Below are 17,378 nucleotides of genomic sequence, written 5' to 3'. Positions count from 1 at the left end.
GGGTCCTTCACCGCAGGGGCTGCAGGGCAGAGGGCTGCCCTGAGATGTCCTTGATATGGGGTATGTGGACCAATCTGGATGCAGTGGGTGGGTTGGGAGATGGGCAGAAGGGAAACCAAGAAGCGGGCGGCCCCAGGGAGACAAACCACGCGCCGAGTGCGCAATGGTGCTTTTAAGCGCAATATATTTAATTTAAAGTTGGCATTTTGGAGGTGAGGGTCAGGAGACTCCTTACCTTGGTCAGGGGGCTGCTGGTAATGGCAGAGAGCAGCTAGTGCCGAGACCCGCTGCGGCCTCTGTTTTGCTTCTTTTTTTTTTCTCCAGGTGGGCCAATCAGGACGGGGGAGGCGGGCAGAAGGGAAACCAGGAAGCGGGCGGCCCCAGGGAGACAAACTACGCGCTGAGTGCGCAATGGTGCTTTTAAGCGCCATATATTTCATTTAAAGTTGCCATTTTGGAGGTGAGGGTCAGGAGACTTAAGAAATAAAACTACAATACTCAAGATCTAACTGATCTTAATAGAAAATCTCTCCAAAACAGAGCATGTGTTAAAAAAATCAATTGTACAGAATCCGCCCACAGCAAATAGTACAATGCAGGCTCATAACAACGAAAGCCCAGCCCCAATAATACAGGTTTCAAAGTATGTACTCCAATTACTGAAAAAGCTGGGCAAAACACAAAGTATGCCAAGTCCTCCTTGGGTGCCCCACAAAGCAAATATGATTGATCCGCATCTCCCTTGAGCCTAGCCACCACCACAGCTCTTAAGTGGATACAGATAGAATGTGCCTTAGACATAAGACCTAAGGCAAAAGGGGAGTCTTGGACTCCCAGGCTGTCGGTGTAAATGAACCCCTCTTCTCATGTCACCACTGCCAAAGCCCACAGCACCGTAATGGGGCTCTATACTTCATTAAACTTGATCTGAAGGATTAAGGAATGTTTTCGAGCCTCAATACAGAAGGTGAAGGCTCTCATCCAAATGAAACCGCAACATTTGTATATCAGGTAATAGTCCAAGGATGAAGGGGGTTTTGGCAGCACCCACCCTTTATCTGCCACCAGATAACATATGGCTCTGGTTAGATTTCCCGGGGATGCAGTGACCCCTCCAGCCACTGGGATTAAGTCAGATCTCAGACCTTTTCAATGCTAAACTGCTGGTAAACCTAAAAAAATATATCTGGGAAAGAACAGGTTCTGCCATGGTTCCTGTAGATCCACATATTGGAGGGAACACCACATCTGAGTCCATCGATGCCCACATGTTTTCCATTCAGAAATGCTTCCGAGGGCTCCCAAATGCCCCAATATCAAAGTATATCAAAGCATGGTAGCCAATAGAAAACATGACTGCCTACATCCAACTAGGGGCCACAAACTCCATCGTTTAGGGCACTGCTGATCCGAGAGCCATCAGTGGAGTAAGCTCCCATCGTATTGTTGAGCCCCTGCATCCTCCCTCTCCACTGCCCTTTCACTTTCTAATCCTTGTTATTATCTATTATTATCTATTAAATGGAAAGCCCTAAAGTGTTTAAGGTCTAGCAAGCATGGTTCTCTGTTCACAAACAGAAGGAACACAGTTTAAAGGGCCACGTTTAGGTCCACCTTGATGCCTTCCTGAGTTCTCCAAATGCTTACAGTTCATCATTTTGAAGAGCGAAACCCTGCTCAACCTGGATTGTGGACAAAAGATGATTGTCTCACAAAACCTTCCCTTGTAGCGTATATACTATTACTAATAAATGACTTTGGAGATGATTATAACAGAACAGCAGAAGCATGCAATTGTATCTTTATGATCATGAGGAAGGGATAAAGGACTTCATCTCAAATATCAATATTGAGATTCCCATGAACAAAGGTCAGGTGAATATTTTACCTTACAGGAAGCCCCCCACTTATGTATTTATTACACCTAGGTTTACCTTTTCAAGTGTACCATTTATTTAGCTCTCAGAGGTACATTTTTTAATCTTTCCCATGTAAGCTCTTGTCTTTTGTGTAGTTCATGGTACGCATTTTAAACTGCAATGAACCACATCTAAGAAAAAAAGGTTGGACAAGTTGCTATACTTCTTAAAATGGACTTACCGTAAGTTCTTGCTCTAGTCGGTCCAAACTGTTTTGAGATCCTTTTCGCTGCTTGTTTCCTTGGGCATCTGAACCTGCCACATCACTGTAAAAAACACTAGCTCCTACAATGGAGCCGCCATCTCTTGTCTTTCCCCCTGACAGGTTGACACCAACAGCACACCAGAGCTAAAATAAATAAATACATGTTTTCTATACACAAAACCAGTTATGGCATTAAATATGAGCAAATGGTGTGCAAGCCAAAATTATATATTTTCATTAACTTCTACTTTTGTATTGGCATTTAGATATATCAACATAACATTACCCTTCCCCCTCCCCATCTTAACCCTTCCCCTGCCTCCCTTGCACTTCCACGATCATCTGCGCCTTCAGTGAGAAGGTTGCACAAAATAAGAAACCCTAGATGTTATTAATGTTATAAGAATCTTGAGCAATGTCCAAAATCCGAATGTTTTCCGGGGACAGTTGGATCCGATAGTTGTCCCTCAAATATTCCAACAATACACCCCAATCTGTCCTGAACCTAGGATTCTCCCCTTGTAAATTATAGGTGACCCATACCATAGCCAATATACGCCATATTTTGTTTAGCCATTCATGACAGGTGGGAGCAGCCTCCTTCTTCCAGTTCCGAGCTATTACAAGAAGAGCCGCTAGCACAAACACCATAAATGCTTTCCTGTATGCCCTTCCTTGTGGAGCCTTCCCTTTTGTCCATAGACCCAACAGACATTCCCTTACCCCAATAGGTGTGTCTTTCCCTACGATCACCTGTATTGTCAGACACACTCGAGCCCAGAATGATTTGAAAGCCGGGCAGGACCACCAGATGTGAAGCAAATCCCCCTGACCTTTACATCTCTGCCAGCATTCCAGCAATATCTCTGGGTAGGTAGATCTAAGCCTCCCCGGAGTATAGTGCCACTGAGTGAGGATCTTATACCACATCTCTCTCAGTTGAATGGACGGAGCTAGCTTCGGAATAGTCTCCCATAATAGCCCCCATTCCTCTTCAAGAATATGCTGGTCTAAGGTACGTTCCCATTTGCCCATATACGAACATTTTTCCCTGCAACCCCCTTGAGATATGAATGCGTAAACTGGGCATTCCCAAATAGTGGTATATAGGGAGTTCACATTACCTGGATGCAGTTTCTGAAGTAGGCTTACCTGCAAGTTGATCAGAAGTCAGGAGGCTGAAGACGTACCACAATGGAGTCAACACTTTCCATGTGACAACCTCCATTTCAAGGAATAAGGGACACTACAAGAATGCAAACCTGTGTGCTTCCTTCCACTCAACCTTTTCCATTTTGAAGTGGGAAAATGGGAAAACACCCTCGCCCCAGTCTCATCCAGACCATGGTCCAGGACATCAAGACCCAAGCACCCCCGCAAGAGGAATTTGACCCATTCACCTCCTCACCAGACGCCCAGGTTCCCTGTGCCCATGGCCCACACGCCCCGGGAGCCTGCCCACTACCACGTCGTGGTCAAGCCGATGTCAGCCTCATGGACCAACTCGATTAGACAACAGCCACAAAAACCATCATCGTTAGAGATGCCATGACGACATAGCCAACAGACAAGAACTCGTGTGCCACCATGCACACTGGTCACTCACACACCAACCCACACGAAGAACATACTCAGTGCTATGACGCTGCGGACTGACACACCCACAGACGCGCATCATTGTTATTTTTCACATAGGCTTCCTACAGCACCGCAGAAATGCAAGACACCTGAAGAGCTTGTGTATACATGCTTGCAAATGCTTTCTCGCTACCTATCCCTATGAAGACGCCACCCTATGAATTTACTGATGCTTGTGACACTCGGTCACCCTCACAACCCCATATGGATTGTGTACCGCCACCCAGAAGCTAGGCCCAAAGTAGGCTGCGATGCAAGAGTCCCCAGGCAGGAGCCTTTCAGAAGAAAATCCTTCCAAAACAAAAAAGCAAAGCGCTGACCACGCAGTACGAGCCCAACAAGAGCCCACAGCCAAGGCCGCAATGTTGCAACCCACATGCCGCGCTCCCAGCGCCAAGGTTACACCTGCCACCGCCAAGCGCTCCTCAGAGCCGAAATATAAATCAAATGCTCATAATTCTGCTCCAGCCACGGTCTCTCCACACGTGACCAAGCCGAACTGACAAAATGCCAAGCTCACGAGACAGAAAGTCGCCGGAGTCCCACGTCTGGGACACAGGCTGCAACAACGAAGCGACAAGTTGGACATCTACAGCGATGGGAAAGACATGCACATTAGCCACTAGCCAGACCTGTCCATTGTCCACCTCCAACACATAGTTGCACATTGTTGCCAGCATCAGGTACATCGCAAGCTGGGAACGGTGATGGACCCAGGCTTGGGGGCTCGCGAGGGAACCAATCAGACTACGAGGGGCTCATCACTGATGCAATTTTAGTTATCCAATCACCAAGTGTCCCCTTGTAACAATTTCGGTATAGCAACCTTTAGGGACAACCCAAGTGTACCACCTGAACTGTCCTTATCCAATGATCCTCTCCCCTATAGGTAACCATACTAACCCTACCACTCGGGGAGCCAACTCGAAGTGGCGTTAGGTTTTGTGACAATTTTCCCAGGATACGCAAGTAGTGCGTCATACTACGGTAAAAAGGGTCTGCGAGCCCCACTAACACTGAGTCTCACCGGATGCATACAAGCTGAGAACTATCTCTGCCGTTACTGTAATAAACAGCAGTAATTACTTTACTCTTGTGTGTGTCTCATACTCCTTTTGGCACGCGGGGGGAGTTGGGGCCTCCCCAGCCCTGGAGGTCCGCGGACGGCTCTACCGGCCCCCGGGAAATCACCCCGACAAGTTGGAGGCACTGCTGAGATCTGTTTGAGGTCTACCCAACCTAAGAGCAACTACCAAGCCTCTTGCAACGAGGCAACCGTCAGCGCGGCCCCCTCGGCCGTTGCCCTCTTTTGAGGACTACAGGACCATCGCGGAACTGCGAGAAGACCGGACAGCGCAATCCGGACATTGGCCGTCGGAAGCCGACTTGAGAAGTATCCCGCCCGCGGTTGGCGAGTGTCCAGCCGTGATCCAGACGAGGGGAGGTGGCGAGCTGCTTTGGAGGGGTGCTCGTGGTCGAGCAGCCCCGGCTCACGAGGACTCGGTAAGTATGGCACACCCAACTAGCAATGTAATGTTGTGCGGGAGGGGGGGGAGGAATTGTAAAAAGGGTGGCGGGTGGTTTTAACAGTGTGTGGAAATCGATTTTGACTGATAAACAGCGATAGAGGTGTGAGGTGTAGCGGGACAGGCACGAGGGCCGTACACTACATCGTCACAAAGTGGATTGGGTGGGGCTTCAAGCACCCACATGACACTGTTAGAAGGCGCGGATTGGTCTAGATCGTGGACACCTCTATGAGGGAGGTGTGGCCTCCTATGAATTGACGTTGTAGATCAATGAGTAGATGAGGATCCCTACTAATTGAGTGTTGAAGCTCGTTAGGTAGATGTTTTCCCGCAGGAGGTAGCTAGATTGTTTGCCGAGTGCAGAAGATAATTGGCTAGTTAAGCTCCCCTAGGGAGGGGGCGTGTCACACGCGAGGCAACGCAGTGTGCGCAGTCCGATTATACTAAGTAAATTGATTGTTGATTACTACACTCCAGACGTAGTGGGAAGACAGCTGTGGGGTTAACGGGGAATACAAGTGTAAAAGGATAGCGCGCGTTCATAAGGTTCTAAAATTGAACGTACTTGTAATATCTTGTAGAGGTTGGTGACGTCATCCATAGGGCTTGTATAGGACACCACGACCATCTCGCGTCCATCCAGAGGTGGTCGGGGGCAGGAGGCACGAAAGGGTAGGGGCGAAGGGGGAGAGGCGGCTGCGCACGGAGAACACCGGCTGCACTCGAAAAGGGAGGAGCCCAGGGGAGAGGTGGCCGTGCACGGAGAACGCCGAACACGCTCAAAAGAAGGGGTTGCACCAGAAGAGGGAGGGGACCGAGTAGACAGTGGACACGGAGAGGAGGAAGAACTAAGTTGAAGGTGTGCTAAGTATAGGCGGCACGGGAAAATGGGGCAGCTCAAAGGCACGCCACACAGGACACATAGCCGCAGGGGGCTTTGTGCACCACGGCCGAAAGGGGCCATAGTTATAACATCAGAAAGAAAGAACAACACGAGCAAGCACTATAATACTGAAAATTGCCTTCCTTTTCAGCGGACGGTCGGAAGACCCCAGCTTACGGGGCCAGGTAAAAGGTTGACATTGGAAGAAGTAAAATTGTAACATGGCCACGTACTATGGATCAGGGGTGGGAGCAGGATGGAGATACATGGGGAGCGCACCACTCCAGCACATCTGCACAACATTGTCACGACACAAGGAGAAAATAATAAAGTACACCATTGAATTGACACAAGGAACAGACAACAAAATAAGGGTACCGTGGCTGCCCAACGGCAGCTTCGATATGTTTACCCAACACTATCTGCTAACATACCTTCACAATACATACAAGGGAATGAAGTTAGCAAACCATTTAGAGGATTTCGATCTCTGGAAGATGTTCCACGAAGGTACACTAGGAGCCCCGGGAATGTTCGCGGTACAGGGGGTGAAGGAGGAAAAGGGGATAAGGGAGGAGAAGGAGGTAAAAGAAGAGAAGGTGAAAGGTGGGGGTACGGCGAACAAAAACCCACTCAGCACTGAAGAAAGTGAGGAGGAGACAGAAGGATCATTTGCGGTAGCAGAGGCAAAGGTTAAAAAAAGGAGGGGCAGAGGACATGCCAATGGCTAAGGTAGTGAAGAAGGAGGAAGGGGGGTTGTATCCAAAAACAGAATTTAGAGAAGCCGCCCGACAGAAACTAACGGCTGCTGAGGGGTACGCCAACCCTGCATACAGCCCTCCACCATACGCACCCACAGATGATTCTCAAAAGAGGATGGGGGCGACGGGCACGGTAGATTCAACCACAATGCCGGCAGGAACAGGGGGCGAAGGGAGGGCCCTGGGAAATTTTGCAAACATGGGGCCAGATGAGTGGATAGCAGCATAGGTGCTTCTGAAGCTCTGGGGGACGCTAAAAGAGGAAGAGGAGGACGCAGTGAGAAAGGTAAATAAGGAAGAGATGGATCACACACAAACAGGGCATGAGGTAAGTAAAAGCAGAGAAGGGCGACTTTCACAAGAAGAGGACGAGATGTCGGAGGAAAGGTTGGCAGAATTGAGTAACGTACGGAGCGCTCTGATTAGGCAGTTCGAGAAGGAAACACAAGAAAGACAGGAGGAAAAGAAAGCACATAAGGAAGAGAAGGCGAGAATGAAGGAACAGGCAGAAGAAAGGAAGAAGGAAGAAGAGCGCATTAGGGCAATAGCAGAAAGAGTGGCACGTGCAGAGCACCGGGAGATGAGAAGGAAGGAGGAGGAGGAGAGGGAAGAAAATGATAGGGAAATGGGACTGTGGAAAAAGAAGATATCAGAAAGCACCCGGAAATATGAAGAAGGGAAGGTTATAGAAAGCATACTAAAGAGGGAAGAGGGAATATGGGGGAGAAAAGAAAACGAGGAAAGGATATTAGCAAAGGTGAGCGCAGAAGTATTGGAAGAACTCCACAGGAAACTAGCGGAAATAGGTGACGAGGTAGTGGAGAAGAAGACTGAAGAAAGAGGAGATAGGAGAGTGGAACATGGAGCAAAACAGTATACAAGCCAGCACAAGGAGGTGGCAACAACATCAACACAGGGGGCTGCGGTTAAAGGAGGGGAGTACACAGACGTGGACTTAATAGATTTAAGGACAGTGACAGTGGTGGGAAAACGCACAGAGTGGGGATTGACATTTCCTGATGTATTTTGCAGCAAGGAAGAGGAAGGTTCGTGCAACAGTGGAAGAGATGGAAATAGGGAGAGTTTAGACAACTTATACTTAACGCGCACTAACTGCGAGTCAACATGGGCCTGCGAGACACAGGAAGAACCAAACACAGGAGAAACAAAAATAAGAGAAGCGAACAAGAAAACGGCACGCCCACTAACACCAACTCCTGTACACACCCCATATGTCGGCAGACTTAGGGACCTCCCAGGACGCAGGCGGGAAGAGCAAGCAAACACACCCATAATGGGGCAAGAAAGTAGTAGGAGGTGATAGAGTAAACTACTGTAACATTGATAGCACTGAAGAGTTACCAAATATGGAGGAAGATGATTAATATACTAACATAACCCCACACAGGCGGACACAGGGGGAGGGGAGGGAGTACAACTTAATGCCACTACTAGAAAAGGGAGGAGCGAGACCACAATATGTCCCCTGGAAGCATGCCAATAAGGAAAATATAAAATGCATGCTTCCATCTCTAAGGGGAAGAGCTGGGAAGTGGATATATGAGATGGAAAAACAAACTGCGGGGCAAAAACTAGCGGTAGGAGACGTGAAGGGGTTGCCAATTTCCATACTGGGGAATGACGCTGACGACATTTGGAAGAGGGCGGGATTCCCAGGGGTAACAATAAACGACACGTCACGTGATGGAGCACCATTCGCCAACTGTAGACATGCGCTTTGGCAGGCATTGAGGGTCCAATACCCAGAAACATCAGACATAGGAGCCATAACCTCACGCAAGATGCGTGAGAATGAAGATCCTGTTGATTACATCCTGGAGATTCAGGAGAAGTGGCGCTTGGAAACGCGGGAACCGTGGGACAAAACGCTAGCAATTTTCTATCACATACTAATACAAGGACTCCCTGAGCAAGTACAAAGGCAGTTGAAGAAATTAGTGGGGATGGAAGCAAAAGCATGGCCAGAAATACAACTGACAATAGTGCACCACTGCAGGATGTTGCAGGAAAAGATGGAACAAAAAGAGGAAGATAGAAAGACAGAAGAAACGAAATTGGTCCAAATGAAATTGTCTAAATATGCCATGGAAGGAGCACTGATAACCGCACCAACACCCACGCAGGCCACAGTGACGCAAGACACAACACAACAACAGGTAGTATCATTGCAGCAAGCACAGATAATGACACCAGATGCCCCCACCCCCACCATACAGAGCGCACGCGGGGGGAGGTTATATGCAAATGGGAAACGGGTACTCAAATAACTACAGAGGGAGGGGCGGACAAATGAGAGGGAGGGGCTATGGCCCACCAACACAACAACAAGGGGGAGGGCTCCAGGGTTACACTCAACAAGGACAGCAGGGGTACCAAGACAGCATGGGCGGACTTCCATGGCAAGCATGGGAACCCCCGACATGCTGGATATGTGGGATGGTGGGACACATGTCACGCACATGCAGAATGAGGCTAGCACAGGCAGCTTGGGGAGAGCCAGGACAGCAAGGGCCTAGGGGGGACAACAAGCCTACCAACAGCAAGAGATGTCGCAACCACTACCACCACAACAAGCACCAATGACACAGACCCAGCTACAAGTACAAACAACAACCACAAATGCCACAACAACCACAACAGACACTACAAACACAACAGCAACCACAGCTACACATGTAAACATACACACAACCACAGCAGCAGACAATTGCAAAACAACAACAGGTCCAAACAGTACAGCAGCTCACACAAATACAGGACAACGCAATAACACCGACTGACACCTGTAACACAGACCCTGCTGGGGAAGGTGACAATATTGGGCCACAACCCTTACACAGGGAATGGACAGTCACTATACCCACAATAGGACATCCCACAGATGTCTTTGATCTGTCCCATCCTATCAGTAACACCTAACCCTGCGGAGGAACCACGTATACAGGTGGCGATAGGTGACAAAATATTTTCCTTCCTAGTTGACACAGGGGCCACTAGGTCATGCATAAGGGAGGGAAAGTTTAAACTGTCAGGCGAAGCTATGAACACTCCAGGATTCTCTGGGGCTCGAGGGTTGGTTCCCTTCACTGATACCATCTCCTTATCTGTATGAGATCACGATTTGTCTCTCCCACTGTTATACTCAAAGCAATCACCAGTAAACATATTAGGTAGAGACATCATGAGCAGATTGAATATGACCATCTCCCTTACTGAAAAGGGAATAATATGCTCCACGCCAGGCATTAACATGCTCACAGCATGACAAATACTGCAGGCCTATTGCGGCAGAACCAGTAGATGGAGACATCTTCCAATATGGGACAGGCATGGCAATAGCATGGCTACCAGGAATTGAAGGGAAAATTTGGAGGAGACCAGCAGCTTACCTTTTTAGACACGAAACACCAGCCAACGAGAAGGCACGGGCAATGATGTCACTGAGCATTGAGAGAATTGTAGCAACACCAGACTACATTACAGTACATGCCCAGGTCAGAGAGGGGAGGAGCAGTAATAGCACTAGCAGAGGGATGCCGATTAACCCAGGTATCCGATGAGGAGCTCACCTCGGATGATAATGGTGAGGGGGGAGATGGTGTCTGAGATGAGCGTTCACATCTGGGTGACAGTGACATACAAATAAGTAGCACAAAAGATGGCACTGGCGCTAGAGGCACCAGCAGCTACAGCTGTGCCATTTTACGAGGAGGGTCTGGCAGCAGTACCAGCATCTCTATGGACCACTAGTCCATATGACGTGGGCTGCATCAAAAGCATTGGAGGGGTGAAAATAAAATTGAAAAAAGGAGCAATGCTGCCAAGAGTAAAGCAATACCCACTATCAAAAGAGGCAGATGAGGGGGATATATAAGTATTTTGCCTCCAGCTCATGGGAAAGATGCTGAGTGAAAATAAGTGGCCTCTACCAAGTAAAGAGCTTAAAGGTCTATCTCAGAATAGGTGCAGCCTATGAACATCTTTATTACATTCTCCCTAACTTGTTGAAGCTGTGTTTGCTGACATGAAGTAGTGCAATATTTCAAAACATTAGAATTCGCTCTGAGCCACATCACAGCGCTCTGGTGACTTCTGAAGGAGATGGACATAGGCATGGCGGTTTTCTAACCGAAGCTCTCAAAAGCTTTTCTCGCACCGCTGAGCCTGTGTGGTAGAAGGAGACATTACTTACCATAAGGTTCTTTCTATGGATTCTTCTCCCGCAGATTCCTCATCAGATAGCTATCAATTCCAGCATCAGCAGCTCAAAAAAGCGTTTCCACTGGGGCTAAGTGCACCTCGACTCGGCCGTCGATCAGTCTTGCCTCAATGCATCGGTTGTCGGCTCTGGAAGTGACGTTGGTCGTCGTACATATACTTCATCAATACGCCCTTATACCTCAGTTTCGCACCTTCTCCCCCCCAACTCCGAGCTCAGCCGCTACAGAGGAAGATCAAACGATCCGGCCAAAAAAGCTACAACTCATAGGAAAAATTATAAGTTACTCACCGTAGTGACTAACGTACTCCTAGTCCATAGTCCCCTTTCCTGCATACTGTATGGGCGTCACTCGATAGGTACGGAAAACTGAACCTTTTTCAACAGAAAACATTGTCTTATCCTTTAAATAAAGATGCATGCAGGGGCGTGGCTTCGCCCCATGGCCCCTTTGACGCATCAACCATATTAGATGTTACGGGGGGAGGATGATGGGACGTATGGAGGAAAAACCACTATGGACTAGGAGTACGTTAGTCACAATAGTGATAACTCCTACGTCCCGTCCCACTTTCTCCCATACTGTGTGGGCCAATTAAAACGGAATGCAGCGCTGGGGAGGAGAGCTGCCTCTCTAAGAAAACAAGTACTTCAAAACTACCTGGCCAAATGCTGTGTCCACTCTAGCACTAGTATCCAAACAGTAGTGTTTGCAAAAGGCCGATGGGGAAGCCTAAGTAGCTGCCTTGCTAATCGTCTGCCATGGAACGTGTCTTTGGGAAGACACTACCGTGGCCTTGGCTCTGATGGCGTGAGCATACATGTCTGCTGGCAAAGACCTGTCCTGCCCCTCGTATGCCTCCTTGATGGCCATAACCAAAGAACTTTGGGAGTACTATTTCCTCGTTAATTGGAAAGGAAGAAACAACCTTCGGGAGAAATGCAGGATGTGTCCTGAGCACCACCATGTCCCGGTGAAACGTTGTATAAGGCTTTGAAGCCACCAGAGCCTGGATTTCGCTGATCTGGCGTGCTGAAGTAAGGCCAACCAGCAGTGACGCCTTAATTTTGATCAGCCGGATGTCTGCTGATGCCATGGGTTTGAAGGGTTTGTGAGCCAGGGCGCCCAACACCACGTTAAGGTCCCAGACTGTATGTGGACGCTTGACCAGAGTATATAATCTGGTCAGCCCTGCCAAATGCAATTTTACCACCGCATTGGAAGAGGAGAAGATGTAGTCTCCGGAATTCTTGTAGGCCCCTATGGTCGCCCGATACGTATGGCAGGTGTCTACTTGCACACCGGAGTGAGCCAGATGTGCTGAGAAGGAAAGCACATCATCCAGTGAGCATGTCAGTGGGTCAACCTTTTTGTATTGGTCTAGTGGCAGAACCTTGTCCACTTGCTCCTGTACTGACTCCTGGTGGAGTCGCTTCTTGCCCCTTGAATGATAGCCAGGTTGTCCTGTGATAAGTGTAGATGCTTCAGTGAGACCTGTTCAGGAACCATGCTGCTAGGGCTAACTTCTGCACAGCGGGGTGAAACACTGTGCCCACCTGCTTGGAAAGTAAGTGGGCTGGACCCAGTGGGAGGTGTACTGGAGGCTGGTCAGACAGTCTGAGGAGCTCCGAGAACCAAGGTTTTGCCAGCCACCACGGCTCTATCAAAATCAGTCGAAGGCTCCGCGACTCCCTGACCTTGCAGATGACACTGTCAATCTGCAGAGTGGGGGGTTGGGGGGAGCCTATGAATTCAAGCCATTCCATGTGATCTGCAACGCATCCGCCAGCGACGCTCTGCCTTGCTTCAGCAGGGTGCAAACTGAGGGCACCTCCTGTTCATGGTGGCGAATAGGTCTACCTGAGGGTGGCCCCACCTGTCAAAAATCCCTCTCAGGACCGCTTCGTTCAACTGCCATTTGTAGTTGTGGAGCCTGTCCGCCTCAAAATTGAAATTCCCCCGGTAGGTGGAGTGCTGATAAGTAAATGCTGTTGGATAGTGCCCACTCCCAAATGTTGATGGACAGCCGGCAGAGGGTACCTGGTACCTCTCTGCTTGTTGACTTAATACATGCAAGTGGAGCTGTCGGTCTGGACGCAGACCACCCTGCTGCGGACGATGGGGAGGAACGCTTTGAGGGCAAGCCAGATGGCCATAATCTTGAGCCAGTTGATGTGTTCCAGCTGCTCCTGTCGTGACCATACTCCATGGACGCTGTGTTTGTCCACGGGAACCCCCTACCCCTAATGCCTCTAGAGACGAATACGCGGTAATGATCTCCGGAGAGGGCTGCATGAAAGGTCTGCCCACTAAAAGGCTGGTCTCTGCACTCCACCACTCCAAGTCCGGGTGCAGGTGCTGCGATATGCTGACTAGAGCTGCCTGGGAGCCAGTCTCTCGATTCCAAGATGCTGAGAAATACAAATGCAGCCTCCTTATTTTGAGTCTTGTGTGAGGCACAGCCAGGAGACAAGCATACATTATGTCAAGCAAATGCTGGTGCCACTATGCTGACGTCACTGGTCTGCTGAGAAAATGCCTGGTGGCCTTCATGATTGCCGCAATCTTGTCTGCCGAGAGGAAGACCCTCTCCACCCTCTTATCCCAAATTAGTGCCAGGGCTGTTAAGGACGGAATGGGGAGTAACTGACTTCTTGAGGTTAATAGAGAACCCCAGATCGTATAGAATGTGCATCAGAGTTGACGCTACGCGCTGTACAGCCTCGGCGGACACCGCTTGGACTAGCCAGTCGTCGAGGTATGGGTAAAGGTGGTGGCCCTGCCCCCGAGAAAGGCTGCTACCGAGTTCATTACCTTGTAAAGACCTTTGGGGCCGAGTTGAGGCCAAATGGGAGGACCTTCTATTGAAAATAAAAGCCCATGATTCTGAACCTCAGGAAGGAATGATGGGGCTCCCAGATGGGGACATGCAGGTAAGCATCCTTCAGATCCAGGGAGCACATCTAGTCACCCCCACACGGAGTCTCTGCACTGAGAGCTGGAGTAACCATCTTGAACTTTTGAAGGGGCAGAGAAAGGTTCAAGGAAGAGAGGTCTAGAACAACTCTCAGGCCAGCCTGGTTCTTTTTTTGAATGGCGAATATCCGGGAATAGAAGCCCATGCCTCGCTTTGAAGCTGGAACCTCCTCCACCGCCTGACATGAGGTGAGCGAGCAGATTTTCGCCAAAAGTGTTGCCGTCCCAATCCATGGGGATGGAGGGTAAGAAAGAGGAGATGGAGGAATTGGTAGACGGAAGCCCATGGAAACTACAGAGAGGATCCATGGGTCTGCGAACCTTGCCCTCCAAAAAAGGATGTGAAGGGCAAGCCTGCCCCCCCCCACCGGAGACTTGTGGATCTGGAGTAGATCGTCACATCTTTTTTCCCTCCAAGGCTGGTGCCTGGGAGAGGGACTGGAAAACCCTCTTGTGAGAGGATGTGTGCTGCTTGCGCCTGTGCTGGCTAGGAGACTGCGCAGGCTGTCTAGCGCATCGCTCTTGAATGCCCTCAAATCCACTGTAGGTGCGGGTTATGTCCGAGCATTGGTGACTCTGGCTTTAGGCCCTGGGTACTGATTTTGTAAGGATTGACAAGGACTCAGCTGTTTGCGAGCTATTTTTCTTTTTGTCAAGTTCCTTGTCCATGAAATGGCAGGTCGAGAATGCACTCATGCACATCAGGGTTAAACTTGGTCGCCTTAAGGCAAGCTGTCCTCATATCAGTGGCGATTCAGATAGCTCTACCTGCGGTGTCGATGTGAGCCACTGTAGACTCCGTAATATCTTGGGCCATAATTTTGGCCTCTGCCACTCCAGCCCTGAAGCGCGCCTAACTATGCGCAGGGAGCTCTGGGAGGAAATTGGCAATCTTCCGCCACAGCTTTTGATTTCTTCCAACACAGCATCAGCGTTGGCCTGGTGCAGATAGAGTTTAGCATTAGAGTAAATATTTTTGCTGTAGGACTCTAAAAGCTTTTCCTCCTTCCCTAGGAGTGCTCATGTGGGTGCAGATGATGAAGACTGCGGTTTGAAGTAAAGGGAGGCCCGAGCTATAATGGATGAATGTGGTTGAGGGTGTACCGACAGAATGAGGGACTCCCCCCTCAACCTGCCTATACTTGGCATCAAGGCGCTTATTGGTAGGTTGCGTGGAGTGCGGCTTCACCCAACCCTTCTTGGCCAGGGATTCTACATCCTTTTGCAGAGGGATGCCTGTTCTCATGGCAGGGCAAATGGTCAGCACCTCTGCCAGAACCCCTGCCTCAGGTTGTTCAACTTGTGGCTGCAAGCTCCCCAGGTATTCTGCCACACCAGCCAGCATCCCGTGCTAAGCCTTTGCTGACGAAGGAGTATCTGAATCGTCGTCCTCGTCCGTGTCGCCCGCGGGGTCCTGCAGGTCGGGAGCTGTTGGAGGGGTCCTGAGTGCAGGCAGCTGTGGCGTGCTGACTGGCATTGCCGGGGGCTGCTGGGAAGGCTGCGCCGGAGGAGCCACCGTGACTGGAATGAACGCGGGGGACAATGGTTGAGCTGGGACCGAGGTCCTGATCACGGTCGGGGCCCGAGGCGGTACCGGAGGGAGCATGTCTTTGATGACCCCCCCCCTTGAGGATGATGCCCATCTGTGGAGATTTCATGAGGGTAAGGAACTTTTCGAAGAACCTATCATTGCATGCAGGGGAAGGGCCTGGGGGCATAGGCGCCGAGCCCTGAGGCAGCTGAGGTTTGGGCGGTCCTTGTCACACCAAGCTGGGGGCTGCATAGTGCCCCTGTGGTGATGTGGTCGGGTATGACGTGGACCAGGTAATTTGAGTGGTCTAGTCGCATCTAGATGTGCGTTCCCATGCCTGCTCTCCAGAAGGAGGCGGCTCCGGGTGATCTGCATTCTTGTCTGGCCTGGGGGCGATTTTGTCATGCCTCGTGCCACGTGCTTGCTGCGTGGTGCCTGAAGAGCCGGGCACAGTCTCTTCCTGCATGCTTAAAAGCAAAGGCTCGGACCTTCCCTGCACCACAGGTAAAGACCTGGGAGGCGGAGTGCCTAGCGGCCATGATGCTGCTAGTGCAACTGATGCGTATAGGCGCCCCTTCGACACAAGACTGGTGCTAGAGCAAAGACCCTCAGGGAGGTCCCCAGTACAAGAGCCTTGCGGACCTGCAGCGGTGGGACCGGGAAGATCTTGCGACCCCTCTGCCTGTTGGCCGGTAGCATTGGGAGCCTCGGCCTCTTTGCTGGCCTGAGGACCTGCAAGGCCCCTACCACTTGGGCACTTCCCTGGGAAGTCGTCATCCTTGCAGGGTTCGGAGGAGAATGGGCAACTACCTTGGGCTTGGTCTTCCTCCTCACGTATGACTTGCTGTCCTCTGGAGGTGATCTCTCGAACAGCTCTCTCCACCTGGCCAAACAAGTTTGCGGGGTCAACATATTGCACGCGGAACATCCGTCCCAGCCGTGGTCGGGGACAAGGCAAGGAACCCTCGCAAGCCGGACACCTGCTGAAACCCACCGCTGTTAACATGCGCCGGGGAGAAGCGTGGTACTAGAGGACAGAGTAATAACTCTGACAATTGCTATGAGAGAAAAACAAAAAGGAAGGAGACACAAGAAAATCTTCTGGGGAAGAGCACGTCGAAGTACAAGGTCGGAGACCTAAACAGGAGTGCTGGTGAAAGCGGTCCGTTCCTGTTGATGCGGAAAAGAGGACTGGGGAGTGGCGCCGGGGACGTAGTCAGGGGAGCGCATGCTTCCAGGGCCGCGCCCCTGCACACATCTAAATTTAAAGGGGAAGACAATTTATTCTGGTGAAAAAGGTTCCATTTCCTGTGCCTAGCGAGGGACGCCCATACAGAATGGAGGAAAGGGGACAGGACGTAGGAGGAAAGTAAACCTAATCGGTTTTTAAATTTGTTTAAACAGCAATGAACGGGACCGCAAAAAGAATGCGGGGTACACCAAAAAAGTTAACAGTATCCCTCAAAATGACAGCTCACCTCTTTCTCCCAATAGAAACTGCAGGTACTTTCATGGGAGGGTGATGAGGAATCTGAGGGAGAAGAATCATAGAAAGAACATAACAGTAAATCATTTCTCCTTCAATAGATTCCGTTTCTCCCGCCGATTCATCGGATAGACTACCCAAGCAGTATGTATGAAGGAGGGGGGGTGGAAGTCCCTATGCAAGGAAACTTTGTAAAACCCATCTACAAT

The 17,378-nt window shown here is 50.1% G+C and overlaps 1 protein-coding gene across 1 annotated transcript in view; it reads right to left on the bottom strand.

The window, feature by feature from the left end:
* SPAG9 (sperm associated antigen 9) overlaps positions 1-17,378 on the bottom strand; it is a 2,727,931-nt gene that overhangs the window by 1,305,067 nt on the left and 1,405,486 nt on the right. Inside the window, exon 17 of the mRNA XM_069654919.1 lies at positions 2,101-2,268. Within this exon, the coding sequence (XP_069511020.1) occupies positions 2,101-2,268 (168 nt within the window). The remainder of the gene's footprint in view (positions 1-2,100; positions 2,269-17,378) is intronic.

The sequence above is a fragment of the Ambystoma mexicanum genome, chromosome 3q, assembly GCF_040938575.1.
Source record: "Ambystoma mexicanum isolate Mex_15411 chromosome 3q, UKY_AmexF1_1, whole genome shotgun sequence".
Lineage (NCBI taxonomy): Eukaryota > Metazoa > Chordata > Amphibia > Caudata > Ambystomatidae > Ambystoma > Ambystoma mexicanum.
The sequence above is the reverse complement of the archived record's forward strand: the minus strand, read 5'-3'. Positions and strand labels throughout refer to the sequence as shown.